General features: G+C 34.5%; 1 protein-coding gene across 2 annotated transcripts in view; it reads left to right on the top strand.

Moving 5' to 3' along the window:
- DPY19L3 (dpy-19 like C-mannosyltransferase 3) overlaps positions 1–12875 on the top strand; it is a 31250-nt gene that overhangs the window by 2675 nt on the left and 15700 nt on the right. For both annotated transcript variants that reach the window (XM_054169970.1, XM_054169971.1), the window contains exons 3-10: positions 327–460; positions 6307–6397; positions 7211–7332; positions 7529–7674; positions 9181–9304; positions 10012–10146; positions 11668–11799; positions 12589–12690. In XM_054169970.1, the coding sequence (XP_054025945.1) occupies positions 327–460; positions 6307–6397; positions 7211–7332; positions 7529–7674; positions 9181–9304; positions 10012–10146; positions 11668–11799; positions 12589–12690 (986 nt within the window). The remainder of the gene's footprint in view (positions 1–326; positions 461–6306; positions 6398–7210; positions 7333–7528; positions 7675–9180; positions 9305–10011; positions 10147–11667; positions 11800–12588; positions 12691–12875) is intronic.

Genomic DNA, 12875 nt, shown 5'->3' with positions numbered 1-12875 from the left:
TATTTCTGGAAATAAAATATGTGCCCTGGAGGATGTTGCAATTCATATTTATAAACTAGATATGGTATTTATCTAGATTTGTATAGGACCATGGTGTTCTTAAACCATAGCTATGTTTTACCAATTAAGGAATGCTTTACTTCACTTTACATGTAAATGAAATGTGAGAAAATAAAAAATACATCTACATGAAGACCTCTTAAAACCAAATGTTGTGTTACTTACAGAATGTGAACTGTAATAGCACAGGCAATGTATGAATGTGTTTCCAAAATGCCTTCAAGTTATGCCTTTCACAATTACAGAGTGAAATATTTTTCTTCAAGATCATACAGGTAGAAAGTTGTGGAACATACTATCAATAACTGTTGGTGGAATTGCTGCCATCTCTCTTGGACTTCTCACGTCTGTTTATGTTGCTACACTGCATGAAAATGACCTGTGGTTTTCCAATATTAAGGTAACCATCATTTTCATAGTTTGATCAGTGCTTTCACAGAACATTAACATGAATTTAAATTGAAAATTCATTTCTTTATGTATTTGTCTTGTGGCTTACTCAAAAGCATGGAGTGAGTTTGGGTTTGTTTGAAAGCTGTGCTTTAATTCCCTCTACATAAGTTCTTGTTCATTTCTATAAATACGTTTTCCTGGTTACTCTCTAAAAGCATTGCTGCACAGCTGCTTGAGTTGTGGCTATGGTTCTTCCAACTATCAATCATTATCTAAAATAGAATTACTGTATGTTGTTCTATAGTCACTTTTTCTTTTATCCAAAGCCAAACAAAAGCAGTTAAAATAAACAATATGCAAAATCCTAGCATGCATTTATTTTATGGTATTTATACTCTGTTCTTGCAATACAGTTCAGGCACAGTCTCTTACTGTTTTTACTTATATATAATTTATGGTAAACATGCAAAAAAAAATTCAGACATTCACCAATATAGACCAAACATAAACATTATGGGAGAATTTTCATTCCCAAGATCCAGGACTGACTAGTTTTTTCCTAGAATCATTCCATGGGAGAATGCAGCAGTACACATATCTAAATTTAACCAGAGAAAAGAATCAGGTGAGTCATTTTCCTTTCAGATGCAAGAAATTCACTCTATTAGGTCTATGTGTTATGTTATTTAGAGTACATTTAGGTGGAACATTTTCATTGCAGTAAGTCTTTCCTATACTGCACATTTTTTATGTCCTAAAAATACTTACATACCTGTGATGAAAATAATTGTCACTGACTCAAACAATTTGTTGTATTATGCATATAATACTGTTTTGTACACAACCATCATCTTCTTTTGAATACATAGGTAGATTGTGTACATATATTGAAATACGCCTTAGGTTTGCCAGAAGCAAGTATTGACCAGTTCCACAGTTACTGTATGTTTTGGCATGCAAACAGGCCTGTATGGCATTGTATGGACATAACATACAGCATTTTTACTCTGTTGAACTGATAGAGAGGGACACAAATTTCACTGAGAAGCAAGTCTGTAGTTAAGTTGCCCCCCACTGGATGGCATGTTCATTTTACGTGATCATTCCTTTTCATTTTAAGTATACTAGAATGCCATTAGATATCAAATCTGAAGTAAAACCCTCAAGATACTTTCAGTCTGGATGTGATTGTCCCTGTAGTTCTTATTTCATCCAAAGGAGCTGATACGATAATTTGTAACATTGAAACACAAGCAGTTTCAGCCACTTTGATGGAAAGATTCTAAAAAGCATTAAGTTCATCTACCAGCAGGTTAAAGGAGGTGCAGACATTCTCTGATCTCACTTTATAACTCCACCAGAGAATTCATATGGCCACCATGCCAATTTTAAACTGCTAACATCAGAAAAAGCTTTAATTGGAGATTACACTTAGCAGAGAGAAAATACCCAGTTGTTACACAGCCAAGAGGCTCCATGCATACTCCTGTTTTTTGGAGCTGTGTGTTCCATGAGCATATACTGTTTGTGGTTTGCATGTACACGCTCTCAATTTATATTTTGTCTAAGGATATCTTCCCACATAGAAGGCTGTAGCTCTGATTTGATTGATCAGATAAATGTAGTTTATTTCATAAACACATCCCAAGTGAGATTCCAAGGTACTCTTAAAGATTTGTGCTCAAATCACTTTACAGCTTGAGCTTGAACAAGTATCCCCTGCAGTTTATTTGCAAGTACAAAGAAGGCTAGGGATGAGTAAAGTCTGATCAAATTTTCTGCAGTTGTCTGCCAAGTCAGAATTGGACTGTGCTTTCACTTTGACAATGCTTTCTAAGGTTTTACTGTTTTCTTACCAATATTCATATCACAACATTTTACTAAGCAGAGGAAGAATACATATGTGGATGAGATAAAGTTTAAAAAAAACTGGGTTTTGATTAGTATGGGAAGTGAAGACTGAATATGAAAAGCCTGTGAAATTTCCTGTGAAGCAGGGCCTAAAAAGCACACCTTAACATCTGTAAAACAATATACATGTATCTCTGTGCCTGTGTGTATCAGTGGATTCGGATCTCTATGTGCATGGACATGTTTTCCCCCATTTCTGAATTGGTTAACCTTACAATATATACAATAAAGTACAAGAATAAAATATACTAGGGAACAACCTGAGATCCTCAAACTTACTATGAAAATAAATGGAAAATTTTCTTCTATTGTCTAGCATTTTATAGTTTCACCAAAATACATTTTGCATCAATTAACTGCATTTTCTAAAAAAAAAAAAAGAATTAAAGAGTATTATTTTAATGTGTACCACGGTCCTCATTCACAGAATGGATGACTGTAGTCTGCTCCTTGTCACACACTTACTACATGCTTTGCTTGACAAAATGCAGAGGTTATTTTATTTTTATTAAAAGAAATGGAAGCAATGCTAATACACACCATTTTTTAACCCCCATGCCTATGAAACACAGTAGTGCATCACCACTGCTCTGAAACAGAAAAGAAAATAAATTCTAAGTAAGTTATATTTCCATACATTTTAAATTAGTAACTTCAATTACTCTGAACTGGTTGTAGAGTTCAATTTGGGGGATTTTATGTTATTAAACTCTCATATCTCAAAATTCTATAGCAATAAATTATTCTCCTGATTTTTTCCCTGTCTTTCAATAAGCTATGATTAGTCACATAGTAAGAATTCATACACAAAAGTGTATGCAGGCCACTACCTGTGAGACATTATGGGAGACTTGATTGTCATTTTTTATTTTACATGAACCCTCGTGTTGTCTTTGCATGTCAGCAGAAGGTCTGCAATGTTTATCTGACTAGGACAAAGGTTTTTACATACACCATTTAAATACAAAAGGTAGAGGTTTTGTTCTGAAGACACCGTTGACATACAAACATCATGGTTGCCTAGTTGCAAAATTGTGCAGTTTGCCAAATGTATTCAGTCTTAAAAATTGCAAGTATGAAGCGTTCATTGTGCAAAGTCATGATTCTTAACTTACAAATAATTGAAGTCAAATTGCCTATACACTTGTACCGATTACCTTTCTGTAATTTCAATTGCAGTTCATGGAAAGTCAGTTCAGTCTTGGGTGTCTTCCAGCAATGGCTCACCCAACTAGAAAAAGTCTTCTGTGATTATCACACCATTTTGTTCTATTTTGAATGTGGCTTTCAATAGTGCATTGATTTCAGCTGTTGCAGTATGTGTGAATCTTGTTCTTGTTTGCTAATGACTATGCCTACTAGTATAAATTTGCCACGGTCTTTAAAGAAAGATATAATATTGTTCCTTATCAGAAAAACTGAAAATGCAGATCTTCAAGAGTGTTTTCTACTGTGAAAGAGGTGCATGATTCATACTCTTTTTTTATTCTAAGACTTTCTGACAGAGATACTAGAAAAAAAAAATGAAAACGCAGAATACTGCGTCACATAGTCAGAGACAGTGTTTGTGTACACTTCTATCAGGCATCACAAAAGGTCATAATCACTCATCCAAACAATTCTGAAGAAAAAAGTTTGGATCTCTTCTCTTGCATTAGAACAACAAAGATTTCTGTTTGTGGTGGTGCCAGCCAAAACAGATTTCTTAGCCAAATATCCTTTCACTGTTTTCAGAAAACTTACTGTGCTACACATATAAAATGCCAGGCTCTTCTCAGTAATTGACTGCTCAGGTATAGAATCTTACAGGTACAGAATCTTCTATGAAAGTAAGAAAATTTGGAAAGAGGGGAGAATTGCTTCACCACACCTATCAGCTATCATACTGCTTGTTCAGATGCAGGCTGAAGAAACCTTGATCAGAAAAGATACAAGTCCCTCGTGTTGTGTTTTGAATGCTTAGTTTTATTAGCAAATTGGAATCATATGGACCTCTATATGTATCCTGGAGGATCATGTTCTTTTTTTCCTTGGAAGAATGATAACTTCTTTGTTAAACACTCACAAATTGAATATACAGAAAGATAAACGTGTGCTGTTACTGTGATTACCCATGAGTCTGTATGTTTTTATTGACTTGGAGTACCAGGAAAAGTATAAAGTGCTGCAGAACTGGAAAAGTATTGAGAGTGAATAAAACAGATGTTATCTTAGCATGAAACAGATGTAAAACTCACTAGTGTTTGTCTCATAAAGCACAGCATTTGGTTGAATACAGCTGGTGCCAGGATTACAAATTAATCACGTTTGAATGCATTTTTGCTAATTAGATCCCCCTCTGTGACTACTCTCTCCCCCCTTAATAAATTCCAAATGTTAACATGCCTGGGTTTTTTTTTGTATGAGCTCTTAGAATCAACCACTTTTTGGTATTAGAAAACTTTTCAGTAGTGATGAATTTGAAACTAGAGTTCATTCAAAATCCAGCATTTGCATTTTGCTAAGTGTGTGGGTTTTAGTATTTGGTGCCAATGTCAGTTTCTTCTGCTGATATTATAATGATTTGTATGTTGTAGAGCAGCTGGAGGGTTTATTTGTGAACTTATATTGAATCAGATGCGTTTTTATCTGCTGATTTTTCTCAGACCAGAACTAATACTGGCTTAGTTTGTCAACAGTTGACTTCAATAAAACAAGATAATATTCCATACTGGGCAGTAGAGGAGAGAGGAACATGGTATTATATGTAGCTTTATGTTAGCTTTGATACAGTGTTGATTCTGTTCCAGCAAATGAGATGGGATTCTATAAGAAAGATGAAAGTCTTTGGATGCTGTACAGGATTGCATTAATCTCAGTGAAATCTCTTTGGCTTGCTTAGACTACATGCAGGAATCCCACTGAGTTTTCAAATACGTATCAAAGCCTTTCCTAACTTACTGCTTATCAGAGATAAGATAGGATGCTTTTATGTAAACTGCTAAAAAGATCACTAATAGCAAACCAATTTTTTTGTAAGATGTCCATTATTTCTTTTCATATTGGTTGTTCTTGTGCTGTTTTCTTTAAATGTGGTTGCCCAAGGTTCTGACTGTGTTAAGTATCACTGGGTCTTCACAACTAATGAGTTTACAGAGGTGAATTCCAGAAGCAAAGATCCTGCACTGGCAGCAGTTTTCTATAGAAGAGCTTTCATATCTTACTAGATTCCTCCTGCTTCAATAACAGTCTGGAAAGAGGCATCGTTTGAAGTGTACCTAATCATTGTAATAAATGTATCTATATGTAAATAATTTTAATGGTTTAAAATTTAAAATAACTTTATCGGGACCTAAAAACAAGATAAAAATTGCCTTTCCTTTAACTTGCAGTTTAAGTATGAGAATGATGAGCAGCTGGCTTCCTGCAAGAAACAGCATCAATCAAGGGGGCAGCAGTATACCCTGCCAGCTGAAATCTCAGAGTGGCATTATGGTGCAGTCCCAAGTACAGCACATCAAATTAATTGAGCCTTTAGGTGGCAAAGCCATGGCACATTATGGCATGTCTGCATCTGGAAGAAAAGGTTAAATGTATGCAGTAAACATATGCAGTTTTGAAGTCCAGCTGTTGGCCATGGCATCTATCTAAACATTGATTGTTACCAAAAAAAAAAATTAGAATAAATATGCAAAACGTTTCATAACAGCATATCGGAATCACAAAAAGCATTTACTAGTAAACAGAGGCATTGACTTCTCAGCCATTTGCCTCTCACCCTAATTCATCTATATATTTTACCTGTGTTTGAAGTAAGTTGCATAGAATGTATGAATCCTAGGACTCAAGCTACTGTATATAGGGCAGTTTCCCTGGTGCAGCAAGAATATGAGTTGAAAGCAGCTTTGCATGATTGTGAAAAACCAATGGAAAGTGCATTTACTATTGAACTCTCACTTTCAGGAAGTTGAAAGAGAAATTTCGTTCAGAACAGAATGTGGACTTTATTATTCCTACTACAAACAGATGATTCAGGCTCCATCCATCCAGCAAGGTATTGTAAACTGTAAAGTAAGTTTTACTTTGTGTTGCCAGCTGAGCAGTGTTTTTTCAAATATAGTTGAGAACAAGGAATACTGTAACTGTGAAAGATAGTGTAACAATTGTGCTGGAGACATTTATTCTGTTTATATGCTAGGGAGCCTAGGGTGTCACACCTTCATGCTCTGATGAGGGTAATCACTTTGAGGGACAGCTTTGGTATCTCTAAGGTTTCAGCCATGCTAATTTTTTTGGTATATTACTTTAATTTATATTCTTCCCTTGTTTAATTTGAGTCAGGTATTATTTGTAAGAGGGAGGGGGGGTTGTTGATTTTCTGTTTTGTTGCTGTATGCCTGGACAGCAAGTGACACAATAATCGGGTTCCCAGAAAATTATATATGATGATGGAGTTTTCAGAGCCAGGCTCACGTTTTCTAGATACTTAACTATTGCTTCCTAGCAATTTTGCTTATACTATGCATTTGTTGATATTAACATCACCTGTGTTCAAAGCAGTGACAAGAATGGTTCTCAAGATCCAGTCTATACCACAGATTCTATGCTAGGAATGTAAGCGTAAAAATAAATGTTTTTACATTACTAAATACTTGAGTTAGTACTCTGAGCCACATTTGAACCAGGGAAGCTTAAGACTTCAGAAGGCCATGTTGATTCAGAGGATAATATGTTCTGAATCGTTGTCTCAAAGTTTGCAGGTTTTGATGAGAGGTCCTAAAATACCTTTGAAAAAGTTATTCACTGTTCAAATGAAGACAGAGGGGAAAATGACAATCTCCTATTTCAATTTCTCTTTATCGTTAAGGTTTACATGGTTTAGTATATGACAATAAAACTGAATCTGTGAGGACAATTAACATACTTGAAAGAATGAATGTTTACCAGGAGGTGTTTCTCAGCATTCTGTATAGGATTCTTCCAATTCAGGTAGGCATTTATTTATGGCTTTAGATTGTAAGTGCGTTATGAAGATTGCTCAGTGAATCGTAGCTCCCTTTTTTAGTTATTTTCTGAAGTATTTCTGATACCTTTTTAATTTGCTAGAGCAAAATATAAATTCATGCTAAGTATAATCCCCCTCATGAGTGTTTTGTATCAACATCACTATTCTTGTGTTTTACAGCAATACCTAGAGCCCGTTTATTTTTATATCTACACTTTGTTTGGACTTCAGGCAGTTTATGTCATTGCTCTGTATGTAACAAGCTGGCTTCTTAGTGGAACATGGCTTTCAGGGTTGTTGGCAGCTTGCTGGTACATTACAAACAGGTGAGTGAGATTAACCATTTAATCTTTCTAATCTTTACCTCATGTCAAAGGTAAGGCATTAAACTTTCAAATGTACAACTAATTGGACAAAAAAATGGAACTATAATATCTTTGTCCAGATTAGCCAGAAAATGGTGGGAACATTAATAATACAAAATCTATAATTTGGCTTAAATTGGTCTCTCAAAGTAGACTATGTCTTTCAGATATGTCTGAATCTCCAGATGATGTACCCTTTCTTCTCCAGCCTAGGATCCCTTAGATGTTAAACACACCTATTTATATGCTCTTCAGGCCTCTCCTCACTGCCCCACACAGCCTCCAGGGATTCCTTCAACAGCCCAAGATCATTAGCGAAGTTCAGTTTCCCTGTTCCCTTATTCCTAAGACTCATAGAAAAGTTGAGCTGCTCTAGTGCTTTATCACTTGAAGAATTCTCAATTTAGAGAGGAAAATAAAATAACTGGCTCTAGGCCAGCAGCTTGCTGGCATGAAGCTAAAGCTGGTGACAGCCATAACTTAATAAAGAAAGTAAGCGTACAGTGTCAGTTCTATCAAAACTGTTTGATAAAATGTTTCTTTCTCCTAAGATGAAAGTGATTAAAAAACACGTGCAATGTGCACATGTTTATTTCATGAGGTCTTTTCTACTTACAGCATACTTGGAGCAAATGTGTTTTTTCCATCTTTCTAATAATTCCTGAACAATGGAAGCTTGTTATCCCTTATGCAAGTAGAATATAAGTACATGAGATTAATTTAGATAAAGACTTTCTGTCCAGATCAAATGCATCTGAGGCTACTGAGTAACTCCATTTTAAGCTTTTTTTTCATCCAGCTAAGCCTTCTTCAGATGTGTTCCATTTTAAGAAACATTTTATCTACACAAGAATAAAGGTGGTTTTTTAACACCTTTTTTTTTTTTTTTTTTAACTTTTGAATTAGGTGTTGTAAATTACTGCTCTTTGAGTAACTTTTTACTAACTTTGGACACTTTTAATATTAGAACATTAAAAAAACCACCAGAATTTCCTAAACACTTTAGCAGTATTCAAATCCAATGCACTGTGGAGCACAGAGAAGAAATAAATTCCTTTTTTATATATGCTTTTTACCAGCCAAAAAAAAAAAAAAAAGTGAAGTACAATTACCTTGTGGCATGAAAAATATATGCTGGATCTTGGGAGTGGTTTTGTTTTGGGATAAGTTGTTTTCATTTTTTAATTACCCAAGCTGTGCTTCCTAAGTAAGATTTAAACCATTGTTGAGGTTATTTAGCAGTAAATGGAGGTAAAGTCAGCATTTGGTGTACAGAAAAAATGTGTGATTTGGAGAACCTTCATGGTGTTTTCTCAGAGCCAGGCAAGTTGAAGGAATTAGACTGTAGAGCCTCCATTTTTATCAATAAGTAGTTAAAATGCCACAAAGATTCGTGTCATTGCAACCTCTCTGTCACCAAGTTGGTTTTTTGTTTTAAATTTATGGATCTCCATTTGTTTTGTACAGAATAGATACTACAAGAGTAGAATTCACCATCCCTTTAAGAGAGAACTGGGCACTACCATTCTTTGCTGTTCAGATAGCAGCCATTACATACCTACTCAGAGCTCATTTACAGCCTGTTCAAGAAGTGAGTATTTTTAATAAGCATGACACAGTAAAATCAATATCCAAAAATAGTCTATAAAACTTGGGACAATATACTTAGTGAGCATTTATAGCAGTAGAGGTGTACACACACAAATCACTTGGAATGTTGAAAACAGTAAAATGAGCCTTCTGTTAATTTAACAGCAGAACTATGTATTTAAGAAAGAGTAAGAGACTAACAGAAAATGGGCAGTAGAAAAGCTTGTGAAACATTAAGGATTAAGAGGTTTCTTTTGATTTCATTTGTTTAACAAATACCAGGCATCTTACAAGAATAAAAGGAAATTGGTGATAGTTTCTTTCACAAACAGTTCCTAAATCATTACTCCATAATTTTTTCAAACAACTGCCATTAATAGCATTGTATAACACATATTGCATCTATGGGCTGAAATTATTTGAGATTTCACCATTTTCTTGCAAGTGGTATTAGAATAGTAAAGTACAGTATAAAAATATGTAACTAAAGTTCATTATCCTCCAAGCAGTTGTTGCAATTAGAAAACTCACAGTAATGTTTTTAATAGTTATTTAAAATAAAACTATGTTAAAGTGGGTTTTGGTTGGTTTTGATGTGAGTTTTCTGTAGTTTGGGGTTTTCTGGGTTGTTTTTGTGGTGGTGGTTTGTTGGGTTTTTTTAATGAAGGAAAGCATAAACTTAAATATAACTTCTTTCCCTCCTTCCAGAAATTGACACTTGTGGCTGTGTTCATGGCAACATTTCTCTTTAGCCTGACTTGGCAATTTAATCAGTTTATGATGCTGATACAAGCATTGGCATTATTCATACTGGACTGTTTTGATATGCTTCCCACAGCAAAGGTGAGAATGTATTTGGAAATAAAGCTAACAGTTTTGGAGGTATTTTACTAACCAGTGTAAATTTAATAGAAATTTTACTGGATATAATACTGATACTTTGTGCTTTTAAGTAATTATAGTATATATACCACAACTATCAAAATGAATAACCAAAACACCACCATTTCTGATTTCTTCTCCAATGATCTTATTTCAGTTTCTGCAATTTATTTCCTATTGTGCATTTTTTGTCTTGTTTAGTTCAGACAGCTACATTTTAACACTATTAAGGAACTGCTTTTAAATACCATCCTAACAGTTGATCTAATAACACAGTTAATCATGTCCTCTGGAAATGGCCAGGGGGAAAAAAAAAAAGCATAAGAAGTCTTTGGCTAAGCTGAAATTAAAACAGTGTATCTTTCATACATTGAAATTCACAGCAAAATAACAACATTGTCAATGCTGTGTTGCTGAACCAAATGAGCCAAAAAATAAAACGGGTGTTACTAAGGAGATAAGGGATTACCTACAGTCAATCATAGAAAACAGAAGATGTTTTCACCTTCTACAGGACATTTCTAAAATAGTGTCACTGGGAAATTCTACTGAGGAGATTTTTAGCTCTTGTAAAAGCTTACAGTAAGTTGAAAAAGTTCTAACTTTACTTAAGGAAGGTTACAGTAGGATGAAGATTAATTCACATTAATATCATTTTAAATTTGATGCAGACTTGAGTACCAGTAATTGTATTAATTCAACTGAAAATTACTATGGTGGCTGCATATCCTAATAAATGTTTAACAGTTTGTAAGTTCCAGTTAGCAATTACTGTGACCAATCAGCTATCTTGCCAAATTACAAGCCTCATCCTGAATTATACTAAAATGGACTTAATGCACCATTCTTATTCCATATTAATTGTCAAAAAATTCTTACTTAAAACTGTTGGAGTTTGTTGGACCATTTAATACTGACTTGCACCACTGCTGTCATACAATTTTAAACTTAAGGTCTTTGTGCAAGGTAATTCTTACGTTTTGGTACCAGTGTATCAGAAAATCAGATGGTTTTTAGTGTTGGCATTCAGTTGAGCATTTGTAGTAGATCAGTGTAGCTCAAAAACGGCTACTGTAAAAGTTAGAGAAATCAGATAGTGTTTGATTGCTGAACTGCACTAAGCTGTAATGCTTTCTTTAGCCATAAAGATGTTAGAGAGGGTACAGAAACGTGTCTTTGACTAGGAAAATAAATAACCATCTTCCAAATACTAATTAATATTTTCCTCTGCACTTGTTTAACTCATCTGCTTTATTCTAGTGTCAGACTTCTCTAGGCATAAACCAGGTATAAAATACTAACCTAACTCATTCAGGACATAAATGCAGAAAGGATATAGCAGTGCCTGAGTGTAATGATTTAGTGAAAGGTGATACATTTTTGTAAAAATTACTGATGTTTAAATAAATTATAAAACATACTCAAAGAAAAGCAGCTATGACTATGAAGTTTTGTAGGCATAAAATCTCATTATTGTTACAGGTTACATGGCTCTATATCATCCAGATTTCTGGATTACTGCTAGTCTGTGTCCTACAGTTCTTTAATTCTATGATTCTTGGATCATTACTTATAAGTTTTAATACTTCTGTCTTGATAGCAAGAACAATCCAGGTAGGTACCAACATATTTGTGTAGTACTAAATAAAGAGTGTGATATGTGGAGACGAGTAGTTTATATGCATTATAATCCACAATTACTAATACTAATTAGAGGAATTACTATAGCGTAGAGCAACAAAAACATTGCATGATCAAATAATGAATTTAATTACACTAACTACAGCATAACCAAGCAAAGCAGACACCATAATTCTGTGATTGCTGTTAACATTTATGATTGTGCAAGCTGCAGTTAGACAATGTCTGCACCTATTCCAAGTTGTCTGTAGGCAGCCAAAGAGTCGTTCTTGTATCTGGAGCTTTGAACTGGAAAATTGTTCAAAATCAACTGCCACATGGAGCCAGAAGACATCTTTGCCACATTGAGGTGGAAGGTCTAATGAATAATTCTTTCAAAAGGCACACAGTACTACTAAAATTAGGAGAGTGTTGGAAAACAACCCCAATTGAATTGGGTGCCAGCAGTTGTATAAATATAATGGGGCTGCTCTGAAGGAAGGCCATTTGGCTAGTTATAAAGCTCTGAGAGATCAATATGCTGGGGACTTTTCATGTTTTGTGGAAGAAATAGATCGTTATCCTGATACTTGGTGATGGTATACATTTTTGCTTACATGAATCTTAATCCAAATTTCATCCTCATCAGGCCTATCAGGTGACCAGTTTCACATAGTCTGCATTGCTTTTGTTCCAAATGCATACAAATTTACTGAAATGCCAATATTTTATACCAAATACATGGAAAAAAGTACTGAAATATTAATATTTTCTTCTTTGTAGAAAAATCTAAAAAGGGGCAGCTTGCTCAATAGGCTTGGGAAGCTTATCCTCCATGTGCTGTTAGTCTTGTGCTTGACTCTTACAATAAATAAATTCATCAAGGTAAGTAAATAATTTTTGTTGTAGAACTTCAATATGTATTATGTTACAAGCTACTTGTTAATCATCTACAGTAAGATTAAATAAAATTGGAATGAGATTTCACTACATTTCAGAGCCTGCAGTTTTAGTCTCTTCAAGAGATCTGTATCAGCAGATTAAAATTTACTACATGGGGAAATTAAAAG

The sequence above is a fragment of the Dryobates pubescens genome, chromosome 19 (assembly GCF_014839835.1).
Source record: "Dryobates pubescens isolate bDryPub1 chromosome 19, bDryPub1.pri, whole genome shotgun sequence".
Taxonomy (NCBI): Eukaryota; Metazoa; Chordata; class Aves; order Piciformes; family Picidae; genus Dryobates; species Dryobates pubescens.
The sequence above is the reverse complement of the archived record's forward strand: the minus strand, read 5'-3'. Positions and strand labels throughout refer to the sequence as shown.